General features: G+C 38.2%; 2 protein-coding genes across 2 annotated transcripts; both read right to left on the reverse strand.

The window, feature by feature from the left end:
• Positions 1-369: 369 nt before the first annotated feature.
• Positions 370-817, reverse strand: LOC115760065 (dynein light chain roadblock-type 2). Its single transcript, XM_030701244.1, has one exon. It carries the CDS (start codon positions 723-725, stop codon positions 432-434), a length of 294 nt encoding a protein of 97 aa, XP_030557104.1. The 5' UTR covers positions 726-817; the 3' UTR covers positions 370-431.
• A 5,399-nt stretch (positions 818-6,216) lies between these two features.
• LOC115760233 lies at positions 6,217-8,651 on the reverse strand. The gene is made up of 2 exons (XM_030701487.1): positions 8,500-8,651; positions 6,217-8,427 (listed from the first exon to the last, which is right to left on the reverse strand). Exons 1-2 carry the CDS (start codon positions 8,563-8,565, stop codon positions 6,577-6,579), a joined length of 1,917 nt encoding a protein of 638 aa, XP_030557347.1. The 5' UTR covers positions 8,566-8,651; the 3' UTR covers positions 6,217-6,576.
• Positions 8,652-13,053: the final 4,402 nt, after the last annotated feature.

Below are 13,053 nucleotides of genomic sequence, written 5' to 3' on the forward strand. Positions count from 1 at the left end.
GATATTATTCCTCTTCTTTTTCATTGACATTCTCTTTCAGAAATGCAAAATATGGAAAACGTATTGTTTTATCGTCAACCTATTCCCTAGTACGAATCCGTACGATAAACAAATTTTTTGGTATATTTCGGCCAAATAATGTCCGATTTTGGAATGATATACCCTATTGGGCTCTTTATTTGACCGAAACCGACGAATTAGGCATCACGTTTTTCTCAAAATTTGGGTCGGTTCGAAAATCAAAACTGAATTTTAATTACCGATTTCCATTTATTATGTCGCCTTATCTCAAAATAGAACTGTCTCTCATGAAATGTAATCACCATAAGTAACAAATAAATAAAAAAATAAAAAACTAAATATTGATGACTTTTAATAACATAATTTGGAGAACATAATGAAGATTTCAAATTTATCAGTACTCAGCCCGTTTAATCGCAAGGGTTCTGAATAACGACAATAAAAAAGTTATCATGGGGCATGAGCATTATCTCAAAATAGCTAGTGCGCATGCGCATAGATATGAACTCATTTGCTGCATCCAGATCTAAAATCACCTGACGTGCTTTTTCTGTTAGCGTTTGCATATGTCCCGCATAATGAACAGACATTTGGTTATCCAGCGTTGACTTGATGGCTATGCCATCGTTATCGACAACAATGATGCCCACAATATTCTTTATACCTTGGTAGCGTTTTAGCATCTCCTCGACTTCTGCGGACATCTTCAAGCAGTTTTTTGATTTGCGCTACAGAGAAACAGGAATTATCACTCGTATTTCTAGTGTGTTTAGTTTACGACTGAAAAATTTATAATGCCTTAAATACTGACAGTTGAGAAATCCTGCTTTACAACGGCTTACTTGTCTCGGGGAAGTCAAACTTGATGTGACCTAAAAAAGTGTTTGTGACATTCGTGTCTACCGTGGTAAAAGCATTGAGCATACAAGGGCAAAATAAGTTTGAAACGAGATCAAAAATATTTTATGCTTTTCATTAAGCAAAGATTTCCAAACTAATCGATGTCCTTACAACTAGGGTATTACCTATCAAATCCTTAAGAAGTGTGGACGAGTAAGACATTTCCGCTTCTATTAACAATTGTGAGGTGGAAGATGATTAAAAACGAAATACTTCTGATCTTTCAACATTTTTCGATATGTCGCTTCCTTTTATAACTACATTCATAAAAACATTCACAAATAGCACGCACTTTGTGTTTCTCAGTGTTTCCTTATATCCCCTATGCCTAAAGACCCTATCTGAAAGCTTCCCCAATCAACGATCAGCTTTGATTGTGGGCAGCAACCAGCCTGCATCCTCGGCTACATCAGCTGCTATTCTGACTGTTGGCTCCCGCAAGCCAATCTTTGTTGCTTTGGTAGAAGGCAATATATTTTCAAATTAACATTTTCCACTCTTAATATATCATCTTTCACAATTATTGTTTCTTATGATATCTTGATGATCCTATATTGGCCTAAACGAAAGCAACCTTTTCCTGTCACCCTCCAAGTTCTTTTCATTTCTCACTTCTTGACTTGATTGACCGACTCATCGAGGAAAGTTGAATTTTTCAGGGCAGACGCCAACATTTTTATCACCTGCTTCTTACATTATATATAGTGTATTAAAATGATAATTTTTTGGTAATTCTTATAATTTTTGTCGCTACCATGTTCTACCCATATGAGTCCTATCGTATTGTTTGATTGTTTGAAAAGGCAGATGTGATTTGGTGGCTTGAATGATGTAAACTGAAAAGTTGCCTTTTGTGTGCGGCCCAAAAGTACGAAAAATTAATTGAATATTGTTGACACTCGTTAATTACACAGCCAACCCGAGTTGGAAGGACACGGCTTGGTGTTTTCCATTCGAAATGCAGACGCCAACATCAAGTTTTGTGCGGAAATTATGACACTCTTCCGGGAAAGCAGCCGGCCGGCCGGCCGGCCGACAAACAGAGAGCCAACTCCTTGCAGTCTGATGTAAAATTGTGCACTTTTGAAAATTAATTAAAAGTCATAAAACTCATAATGAAATTACTCAGACAGGCTAAAAGACTGACAGACAGACAGACAGACAGCCAGAGTCGAGACAAAGACAGTCAAGTAGAACCCTGCTGTCTCACATGCCGCACATGCAACTTGAAGAAGCTGGCGCGTTGCCGCAACACCTTGGAGCAGGGGCAGCGGGCGCAAGGAAAACTTTGGACACGGGTCAACAAGGTGAAGAGCTGTCGAAAAATTGTCAAATTGTAAAACTCGTTTTAAAATTAAATCAATGTTCAGTTTAAAAGTCTCAAAGGCAATTTGTATTGGCATTCAAGTAAGCCATATGGAAAATTGTTGAAAAATCGAAAAACTGTCAACTAATGCCAAAATTGCTTTCCTCTTGCATTGACACGGCCCTGACTATGGCTTAATTTGTTTTACAAATATGTTGAATAAATATTGCATTTTGCATTTTGTACATTGATGTACTCGCAAGAGATTTAATTAAGAGTGCAAAGGGACTTGTGGCTCGGCAATCACTGGCCAGGACCCTTGGCTACAAATTTGCAAAGCTGTGCAACTGGTTGTGCATACCACGATGCGTGAACTATTTACAAATATTGTTGATCTGGTTGACACATTGTAGAATAATATTTATTCCGTTCACTTGCTAGTTTTATCACAAATATAACCATTATTTGAATACACTATATTTGAAACAGACCCTCTGCGATATATATCATACTCGACTGTCTTTTAACAAGTTGAGAGTATACCCTGTTATCTTTTCAAACATTATGGCTGCTATACAAACATATACCAATACCTACATACCAAGTTTTATATTATATTATCTTTTTTCATATTATATTATTATATTTTTCTTTGAAAACTTAACAGAATTCAAATAGTTGTTAGGGTTGCGCTGGATCCATGCTGTATTATTAAGACTCAGAGACCCTCAATCTGAGGATTCCCACTCACAATATGCACCGTGGACTCTTCGTTAAAATAATAGAACCCGCATGTTGCAGCATTGCTATTGTTTTCCCTGCTGTATCCTGATTTGTCCATCTTAAAATTACATGATTCGATTCTGGTCCTCTTAGAGTTTGCTACTGGGGCCGTCTGCTCAGCTACCCCATTCCCGACTTCGCATAGAAGTCATATTCATTAAATTCAAATTAATTAATAAGATAAATTGGCTGGTAATAAAAACCATCTTCAATTTTTATATTGGTAAAAAATGTTTTCAATGCGATATTTTAAAAGCCGAACGAGCTCTGATAATTTAATATTTGCTTTATTTTCATAATTGAAACGCATTTTTGTCGAAATTACTCAGCATCTAGTGCTGTTATTAAATTAATTAAGGATTCATTATTATTTTGAACTTTTGATCCTGTGATTAATTGCATTATAATTGAATTTTCTTTGCACCTACATACATACATACTTCATGCACATACAAAACCGAAACGGGAATTAAATGAGAGTATGCAAATGTGTGTACTGGGCAACAAGTAATAGTGCTCTAGCCGGGAGTGCCAGACTAGGGGATACCCCAACATGATTTCAATATCGATTTTTATAGATTACTTAAATTATCGAAGGACCTACGTTCAAAATGTTCAAGGCGTATAGCTTTGAAGTCGATTCAGTTCGTCGTCCTGACCAATAATATATAAACTTTATGAGCTTGGATTTGCCATGTTCCAAGCAAGTAATCTACATATTATTATTTGTCACCTTTTCATTTTCATATATTTAATATTTAATTCAGTTATTGGCAATAATAAAATGCAGTAAATAATTGTATACGTCTGCGAATATATTATGTATGTTAAGCTCGAGGCAAGGTGTTAATGAAATGCCAGGATACCAGGACCAAAGCCCACAAAACTGGTACCAAATAAAACACCTGGAAATCAGTTGCAGCTGCATTTCAAATTAGTTACCAAAACTGTCCGAAAGCTGGCAAATGCAAATCAGTACGAGCTGTGGGTCATGAAATGTTAATGTTAATCAGATTTGCAATTTGCAATTATTAGTAAAATATTCGAGTGCGAGCGCATTACCAATTACGAGTACCTTTGTTTTCATTTGTTGTACGTGTGTGCGTGTGTGTATGTGTGTGCTGTGGAATTGGCAGTGCGATTGGAAGGGGGATTTGAGGTGACAAGGAGAATACTTGTAATTTCATTTGGTGTAAATTGAAATTATGATTGAACGCGAGGGAGTAGCACGTTCGTGTACGATATGAATTGAATTTTAATTAATTTGAACATGTGTGTAGGCTTGGGGCCCAGACAGGCGAATTTATATTCCCAGCCAGGTTAGTGTTCATTAGACCAAATTTAATACAAAAATCTGATCAAATGCCACATCAACGAAATTTACTTTGTTATAGCTACAGATACTTAGATATAAGTACTCCTTGCAGTCATATTCAGTACACAAATATTCTTCGATTGTTGCAGCCCTACGTTGATTTTGATCTAAACGTGTGTGCCCGGGGATAACATTTTAAATTAAATTTTATAGCACTGGCTTTATGCAAAGACACCCCAAAAGGTCTGATAAATGCCCGTCAACACACAACATGAGTATTTGCCATGTGTGTGGGACTGCGAAATAATGTATTTTTTTTTTTATCTGCACACGAAACCTTCATATTGCCGCATCTTTGTGTGAGAAGAGTATAACGATTTTGTGCAAATTGATGTATGTATCAGGCAGAAGGAAGCATCTCCGACCCTATAAGCTTATATTCTTGCAAACTGCGTCCATCAAGCAGTGCCTGTTCCTCTGTAGAACGCAGGAAGTACTAAAAGCTATATATTTGGAAGTTAATCGACAATAACATTTCTAAGACGTGGGTTCTTTAAATATAGTAGCTAAATCAAAATTTAAAGCAAAAGCTACTTGGATTGTGATGGCAGCTTGGCGGTGGGTTCGGGGTACCTCCTAGTCCGGAACTCCCAACACTCCCAGCACTTATGCTTGTTTTATCTAAACAGAGAGACTTAATATATTCTGTCTCCAAAAAAACACAGATGCTAACCAGAAATATTCGAAATATAACAGCTTGTTAGTGCAAACATTTTCGTTTTATATTTCCCTAAATATTGAAGTATATTCTTGATAAGAGACAGTTTCGTATTATCATTATATATAAGCCCGAAAATCGTTACAACACAGCTAAGAAATATAAATATGTGAAATATCTTAGTGGGTTGGCCTTAGTCTGATACATGAAATGTATGTAGCATAAACATTTTATATGTTGGGCATACGAAACCTTGACATCACCTTTTTCAATCAACTAAAGAGCAGCTACCCGTGTCCTTCATCAACTGCCCTCCACTCGACCTCATAGCATACTCAATAAGCTGGCATTTTATTTGCATTTTTTTTCGTCACTTGATGTTTGCCTGGCTGCTTGCCCAATTCCCAGCAGCTTGCAGCGTTGCCCTCTCAACGCCACGACATTTGCGAATATTTTGCCAGAGTTTTTACTTGGTTCGCGCGACGCTGTTGACAAATTCATCATCGTCTAAGCACGCGTCTGTCAGGCGCGCTAAGGATACAATAAATGTCTTTCGTGGTCTGTGCGCATGGCGTGTTCTGGCCCAGGACTCGCTCGGCTGCCTGCCTGGCTGGCTGCCTGTTCTGCGGCTGAGACACCCGCTGAGTGAAATACTCTGTCGGATTAATATGCAACAACGTTTTGCAATTTTTTGTCTCCATTTTATTTATTTTTTTTTTCTTTTGGCTTATTCATTTGCCTTTGGGCTTTCGCTCTTGGCTTCCTACATCCGCTGGCTCAGCTCTCAGACTCGGGCTCAGGTGCACTTTGCGATAACAAATTAAACAACTTCATGCAACCGTCGAAAAAAGCAAAACTAAATAAATGCTTTAGAGTTTTTGTTTGCCTTACAAACAGATGGCAGCATAATAGCAGCAATGAACGAGTGGGGACGCAAACAGAATTAGTTAAAATGGTGAGGCTCTCCACCGGAGTCCACAAGCCTAATTGATTCCAGATCTGGATTCGCTTTATATTACCAAAGACCAGCATGATTAAAAAGACAGAGCACCGAACTTTTAAGACAAAGCTTTACCAAAATACACATATCGTAACCAAGTAAAAGCCAGTAATGTATTATAATTTTGACACGATAGTGCATTTGAAAAAATTAAACTTCCCATTGCTCCTGCCGATCAAGTTTATTTTAACTTAACTTTTGTTTGTGTAGAGATTATTATAATGTTACCAATAAATGAGTAGCGAAGAGAAAGAATGACTAGTCATGACTGTCTGTTAAGTTCTAACCAAATTTGATAAAAAATCATAGCCAAACTTGGCTTGAAGAAAATTCATTGTTCTCATAATCCGTAAGTAATAATCCAAAGGGGTTTTTATACCATCACATATCTCCGCAAGCACAAATATTTTGTATGACAATTTATTTGTATTATTACAATTATTTTATGTCGTGGTTAGCATAAAATTATTGTTACCGTTGGATATTGCAGTGCGAGTCCATAAATAAATATTCCCAAACACAAATAAAGTTTACTATATCAATGGATATAGTTTATTGTGGTCAGTCCACTCGATTTCACTGACAGTCTTGAGCTCGACGTAGGCCTGTTTGGCTAGCCAGTGAAATAAGGGACTGTTCCATTGTGTCTGCGTGGACCAAAGTTCCCTGTTTGAAGGATTGGCCGTTGTTCGAATACGGCTGTAACGAGACCACAAATAGACCATGCTGCGCATCTTGTAGACCCACAAGTGATTCGGTATGTATCGTATGATATCCTGCAATTGGCACATGTGTTCCGAATCCAATTTCTCCAAGAAGGATACGTTGGTCAATTCAAAAATGGTGCCCATTATCGATTGAAAATTCGTCTTGTTCAACTCCAACGCTAAACGAGCTGAGTGCAGTAGTTGCCTAATCGACTCCGGTTTGTCATAACTCATTTTAGTATGCAGAAATGAATATCTTAAATTGATGCCTTTAAAGTGCTCGAGCTCTTTATCGATGCCCGCCTCACACCACTTGAAGTCTTTCCACCAAATATCCCAGCTTCTGTAGTTCATGTTCCGGTATATATCCGTCCACTCATCGCGTAGGCCCTGACGAAATCGCTTGGCTGCAGCGCGACTATAGTTTAAAGATAGTATCGGGCTATGCCGAGCTGGTGACTCTGGAGGCACCGCCTCCTTTCCACCAATAATACTGCAGTGCTTACGTCGAAAGAACTTAATTGCATATGATGTGCTCTCCGGCTGCGGTAACGGCTTCCAGTTGCTGTGAAGGTAGGGCATTTCAAAGTCACCTATTTGAAATATTTGATCCACTTGCTTCATAATGCGCTTCTTGTGTTTATTTTGGTCAAGTTCCCCATTGCTTGGTTCAGCAGCGCGCTTTAATACCCTGAGGCTGGGGATATACACATTTCTGTTCTTTGAAAACGCAGTATTATCGGTTGTATGGGGTCCCCTGTCTCGATAAATGTTTGGAAACTGATTTGAATTCAAATTTTTATTGTTTCCAGCATCATTTCGGCCATTAAATCGCCTGAATATGGGCTCCAATGCATTTTGGAAGTGTAGATTATTTATATTTCTAGATTGAAGCTGTTCTCTGTTGTTAAAATGAAATTTATCGTTGGATAAAGCAGGCAACTGACGACGGTAATTGTGGTTCAAGAACGCATTGTTTTCCGAACTGTTTATATGTTGAACGGGGCAACCTAGAATATTATTAAACTGTTGGGGTGCAAAATCCTTTTCATTGTTGTGAGGATCTGAATCTATATCATAGTCCAAGTTCCGATAATTATTGTTATTGTTGTAGTTCTCTTTAGAGTTGTATGGGGTTAAACGTTTTGCCTGCTCTCCATGAAAATTATCCTCCAAATTTTGTGGATCTACATCTAGTTCTCTTCGATGCAAGTCAGGTGGTTGAAAGCCCATTTCTCCCACAGGTGTGGAAGTCAATCTGCGTTCCGGGTAGTGGTCATTCCTGTTATCAGCGAGATATGCCAAGGGAATAAGGTCACAATCCGGCGAATTTCCACGACTTGAGATCCAGTTGATGCCGCGTGGTGGTGACGGGGTTCTGGGATAGCTCGATGGGGCCCTTTGACGATGCAGAAGCTCTCGGATTTTACGTAAAACTATGGCATCCACCTCGGCCTGTCGTCTGGCGCCCAGCTGCAGGCTAAGTCGTTTCCAATGCTGCTGAAAGTGGCTCAGATTGAACTCTGGCTGCTCGAGTGTATGTATCGCTAGCTCATGAGCACAGCTGGGGCTCAAGCCCAAACGGAATAGCCAATCGCGTCTCTCGTTGAGCTGCACGTTGACTACATTGCCAGATTGAACACCGAAACCATTGTGCGGGTTGCAAAACAGTTCTCTCTACATTTGGGATTTCGAATAAAGCGCGTTCAAGGAATCGAAAACTATATTCCTCCTTCTAAAGCTGCTTACCTGCCCAAAGTGCTGTGGCCGCCCACGCATGTTGCTTCCATCATAAAAATTGGCCCGGTGCAGCATTACGTAGAATCTTTTCCAGATCTTTTCCTTTTCAATTTTTATTTTTTATCGTTCTAATCAGTTCGAAGACAAAATTAGGTTTGATGTCGCTCGAGTTTTGCTTACTGAGCACAACTGGCAGCAATTCCTAAATGCTACGCACACTTGATAATTCCGAATTCTGTTAGCATTGAGTTCGATAAATTATACAAAAACAAGTAAGAGGTTCTAGTCGGGATCTCCCTGAACCCTCTTCTTCCATCATCAAATGCATATATATATTCTATTTTAGAAGCTATATGTCAAGTTTGGTGACTCTAGCTCTTATTATTTACCAAAATTGCCCAAAAACAGGATATCGATATCGATTGTTTGGAAACGCATTAAGTTATCGATTATCGGAAACAAACTCGATCTGCGCAGGCGCTAGAAGCACCTACATCTAAAATTTCTCTAGTCTCTAGCTTTTATAGGTTCTGAGATCCTTGCGTTCATACATACGGACTATTGATGCTGATCAAGAATATATATACTTTACGAGGTCGGAGATGCTTCCTTCTGTCTGTTACATACATTTGGATTTTGCACAAATACAATATACCCTTGTACCCATTTTTAATGGGTTCAGGGTATAAAAACTATGTCAAGCTTACAAAAGCTTCATTTGTTCCCTGTACCCATTGCATAATTTAGTTAGTCAAATATATATCTGAAAGTTGGTTAAAGTTTGACTTCCTGACTATACTTGTGGATAATATGTGTTATATATTATTGGATGTTACAATTTAGTAGAAACTATTATATGGCCCTTTTCGAAAATTGAAGGTAAATATTATATTTTAATGATTAATAATTTCATTTGCTAAGTAATTTGAATTTACCTCAAATTTGAATATGCTCAATATGAACTGAATTTCTTTAAAGCTTTAATTTATAGCGAAATATGTATTGCAATATAAAATCATTTATTTGCACAAATAATGTTTTGAATTAAAATTACATTCTATTCATTTTAAATTAAATGCATTTCTAGACAGGAATATTAGCTTAAAATCAATCAATTATATAGAGAACACATTGAATCTCATAAATGCGTGGTTAGGTTAAGATATCGAAAAAAAAAACACAAAAGATATTTAATACTTATATAGAAGCCAGCAACAAAAATTGAATTAAATTCATTTGCAATGAATCCAACTGACGGACTTTCGGGCATTCCTATGGCAACTCGCTTGTTGATATTGATCAGGTAAATATATATAGTTAAAGGGGTCGGATATGTCCCCTTCCATGCATTACGCATTCCGTAACAAACATATAATACCTTCTGCAGCTATGTAATTAATCATTCTTTAAAATATATTATTTATCAAACAGATTAAGCTGATACGAATGTATATACTTAAATATTTGCATATGGAGCACTCGCAGAATCATTTTTCGATTTAAACCGTCTTTAAGAAAAATCCAGAGCCGTTGATCCATTGGCCCAAATAAACTTGGCAATAATTTATTACAATCACTCAAGTCAATAGCGATGTCGATGAGGACAAAAACGTAGCACATAAAATATAAATGGATCTCAGCCTTGCTCAGCTCTGTTGGCCAGACGATACGAGCAGTGTGTGCAATATTTTAAAATTGCATCCCAGAGGATGAAAACAAGAAAAAAACGTTGCAATAAAATGTGCTACATCGACACACGTCGCAAGCGAATGGGAAAAATTGAAATGAATAAGATATAAAATGGAAACAAATACACCAAATGACCCAAAAGCACCGCTCCCACCGCCCAGCTTCCCTTTGCCGCTCTTTTCACACAAGCCTCAGCTTCTCGAGCTGAATTTATGCAAGTGAGACATTTGCGAAAGCCTTGCGACTCGATAAGGGTATTTATTTGAGCTTGGCGCTGCAATGCGAGCATTCAGAAAACAGCGCCACGAATTGCCAATACGAATCCTTTTGGCCGAGAGTGTAAATTGTCTATGCCGGCATGCGGCTCACGCGGCGTATGTGGAATGTGAAAAGTTGCTTTTCTTTGGGTCTTATTTCGTTTGTGTGTCTGATACGTTCAGTGAACATACTCCGCAATCCGCTGACTTGGCGACACGGCCACGCCCCCTACTTGCAATTAAAGCAAACAACAGCGCAAACTAATCTCGAGGGCCTCGTAAATTCCGTGGGGCATTCCTGCGGGGCACTCAGACCACACCAGAGCAGATGCCAGAGTACCAGCCAGTACAACAATAAACACCGCCTGTGGCAAGCAATTGAAACTATGCACCAAATCTGCAAACGTTGGCGGAATCACTAAGCTGCTTTTCTAATTTCTATCCTATCCTATCCTATCCTTTCCCATTATATCCATTCCTGCCATATACTCCCCTTCCTCCGGCCACAATTTTATGCAGCATTCTGTGCACTTTGTTTATTCTTCGCTGCGATGCCAAAGTGTGAGGGGGTTAAACGAATAAGAAGCTGGGTTAAATTTGGCTTATCGCATGTGGTATGTTTTGCCCAGCCAGTTCTGTTGTCGGGCTTAATTTGCATATTAATTGAATGTCAAAAAGGACCAAGAAGCACAACTTGGGCTGACTTTTGAGTGTCTCATGTGGGAATAGAAATTGACTTGAGGCAATGCACGGTTCTAAATCAACAAAGCAAAGGTGAATACATTAAAATTATCTGTGGAATTTCAATTTAAATGGCGAGTGAGTTTCATTCAAACCTATAATAAATAAATAAATAAATATTTTAATCTAGAATTAAATGAAATTGAATTAGTATTTTGTAGAATGTGTTAAAGATGTCTATCATAAGCGCAGAGCTATTTCATCTGACTTGGGATCCCTTTAACAAATTTTATAATTTTCTCTAGCTTGAAAGGGGAAGGCTGAATTGCTTCTAACAAGAATCTTAAGTCATCAATCGATTGTGCAATTTAATCTGTTCATCTTTAATAATGCTGTAACACTACTTTAAAGTAACAAAAACCTATTGAATATAGGTTAATTTTGAGATTAATCATCTTTCATTATTTCACAGCGAATAGAGTACCGAACAAAAAATAACTTAGAGATCGTTGAATCTTTGAATATGTAACGATAATGCAACCAGTTAATTGCCTTTTTGAAAATGTTGTTGAGTGGCTGCCAAATAAACACGACCCACAGCATTGATGTGGCCCATCATTACAATAAATCAGACTGATATCTATTCAGTTTTGGGTGGTCTGAGTGGAGCAAACGGGAGGTATGCATACTCGCAACACAGTCATAAATCTTCAAGTGGCACTGCGCTCGTGTGGCTTGGCTACTCCTTTGACTCGCATTCTGCCATTTTCAATGCTCGTTCGAAATGAAAATGCCGTAACCCGCTTATAACGCACTTCTAAGCCCTATCAACTCCAGCCGCAGCAGGTATCTGGCTGGCTGCCTTGACGACGAGCTGCTCCGACATGTTGCTGTCAGTGGAAATCGAGTTTCACTCGTTTTTCTAACTGCCGCCTCATGTCTCGTACCTAACTGCCAGCTTCTAATTGGCAGCTGCATACAGCAAGGACAATGGCACAATTGCCATCATCCAGAAGCGGGAGCAGTAGCAGGATCAGGAGCAGAAGCAGGTGCGGTAACAGAAGCTGAAAATTCAGCAGCTATATAATCAGAAGGCATTTTGTATGCAGTTGTTCTCATCTGCCACTTTTACGCATTGTGGTCACCAGGTGAATGCAGTTGTGGTTATGCCATGCTCAATTGTAGACAACACTGAGAAAAATATCTGTATCTTAGTTAAATACTTTTTTATATTATATTTTTATAGAGTTACTAAACAGTGTCTGAATTATGAGTCAACACTTGTATTCCTGGAATGTTCCATAAAAGAATGATATTATAATTTTTTTATTATATAATATTATTTAAATATATATATAGTAATTTTTAATACGCAAGTGTATATATTCCAAAAAATCTTTCAGTCATTTGGCCAGTTAGTGCAGCAGAAAAAAAAATATAATGTGTATACAGTTAAATAAATTGTGTCTCATTTTTGCTGAACCTTTTATTTTTTTTTTCAGTGTAACTTCTGATGGTTGGCCAACTATTGCCGCTTGGCTGCTCGGCTGGTCAACTACAATTTACAATTTTGGACTTGGCTACTAAGTTGAGTCTCTGCTCTTCTGGTTCTGGACAAGGTTCCTTTGTGCGATGTCAGTCATTAAGCTTGCTCATGTGTCCTATGCTGCTGCTCCTACAGCCTATTCAGTATTGTTTAATGCTGTTGAAAAAAGGGGTACATGCGCTTTTATAGCAACATCTAAGGTGTAGATGCTCTCGAACATGGAGTCGCATGAAACACAGAGTATCTCGTAGTCGAGTGTATTGTGCCTTTACTTGTTATATGTTATTTGCATATGCGGTTAGAGCTACCCTCTTCTTCCTCTCTCTGCCTGCCACACACTACGGTTGTCTTTCTTTTGGGCCATCTGCATGTTCTGAATGCTTAGTCTTA

The sequence above is a fragment of the Drosophila novamexicana genome, unplaced genomic scaffold (genome assembly GCF_003285875.2).
Source record: "Drosophila novamexicana strain 15010-1031.04,08,12 unplaced genomic scaffold, DnovRS2.1 tig00000387-arrow-pilon, whole genome shotgun sequence".
Taxonomy (NCBI): domain Eukaryota; kingdom Metazoa; phylum Arthropoda; class Insecta; order Diptera; family Drosophilidae; genus Drosophila; species Drosophila novamexicana.

What these genes read in the sequence shown, in the direction of transcription:
- LOC115760065 (XM_030701244.1), bottom strand. Translation starts at nt 725, where the DNA reads ATGTCCGCAGAAGTCGAGGAGATGCTAAAACGCTACCAAGGTATAAAG.
- LOC115760233 (XM_030701487.1), bottom strand. Translation starts at nt 8,565, where the DNA reads ATGCTGCACCGGGCCAATTTTTATGATGGAAGCAACATGCGTGGGCGG. An exon ending in GGCCACAGCACTTTGGGCAG is followed by an intron (nt 8,428 to 8,499) that starts GTAAGCAGCTTT and finishes TCCCAAATGTAG; the next exon opens with AGAGAACTGTTTTGCAACCC.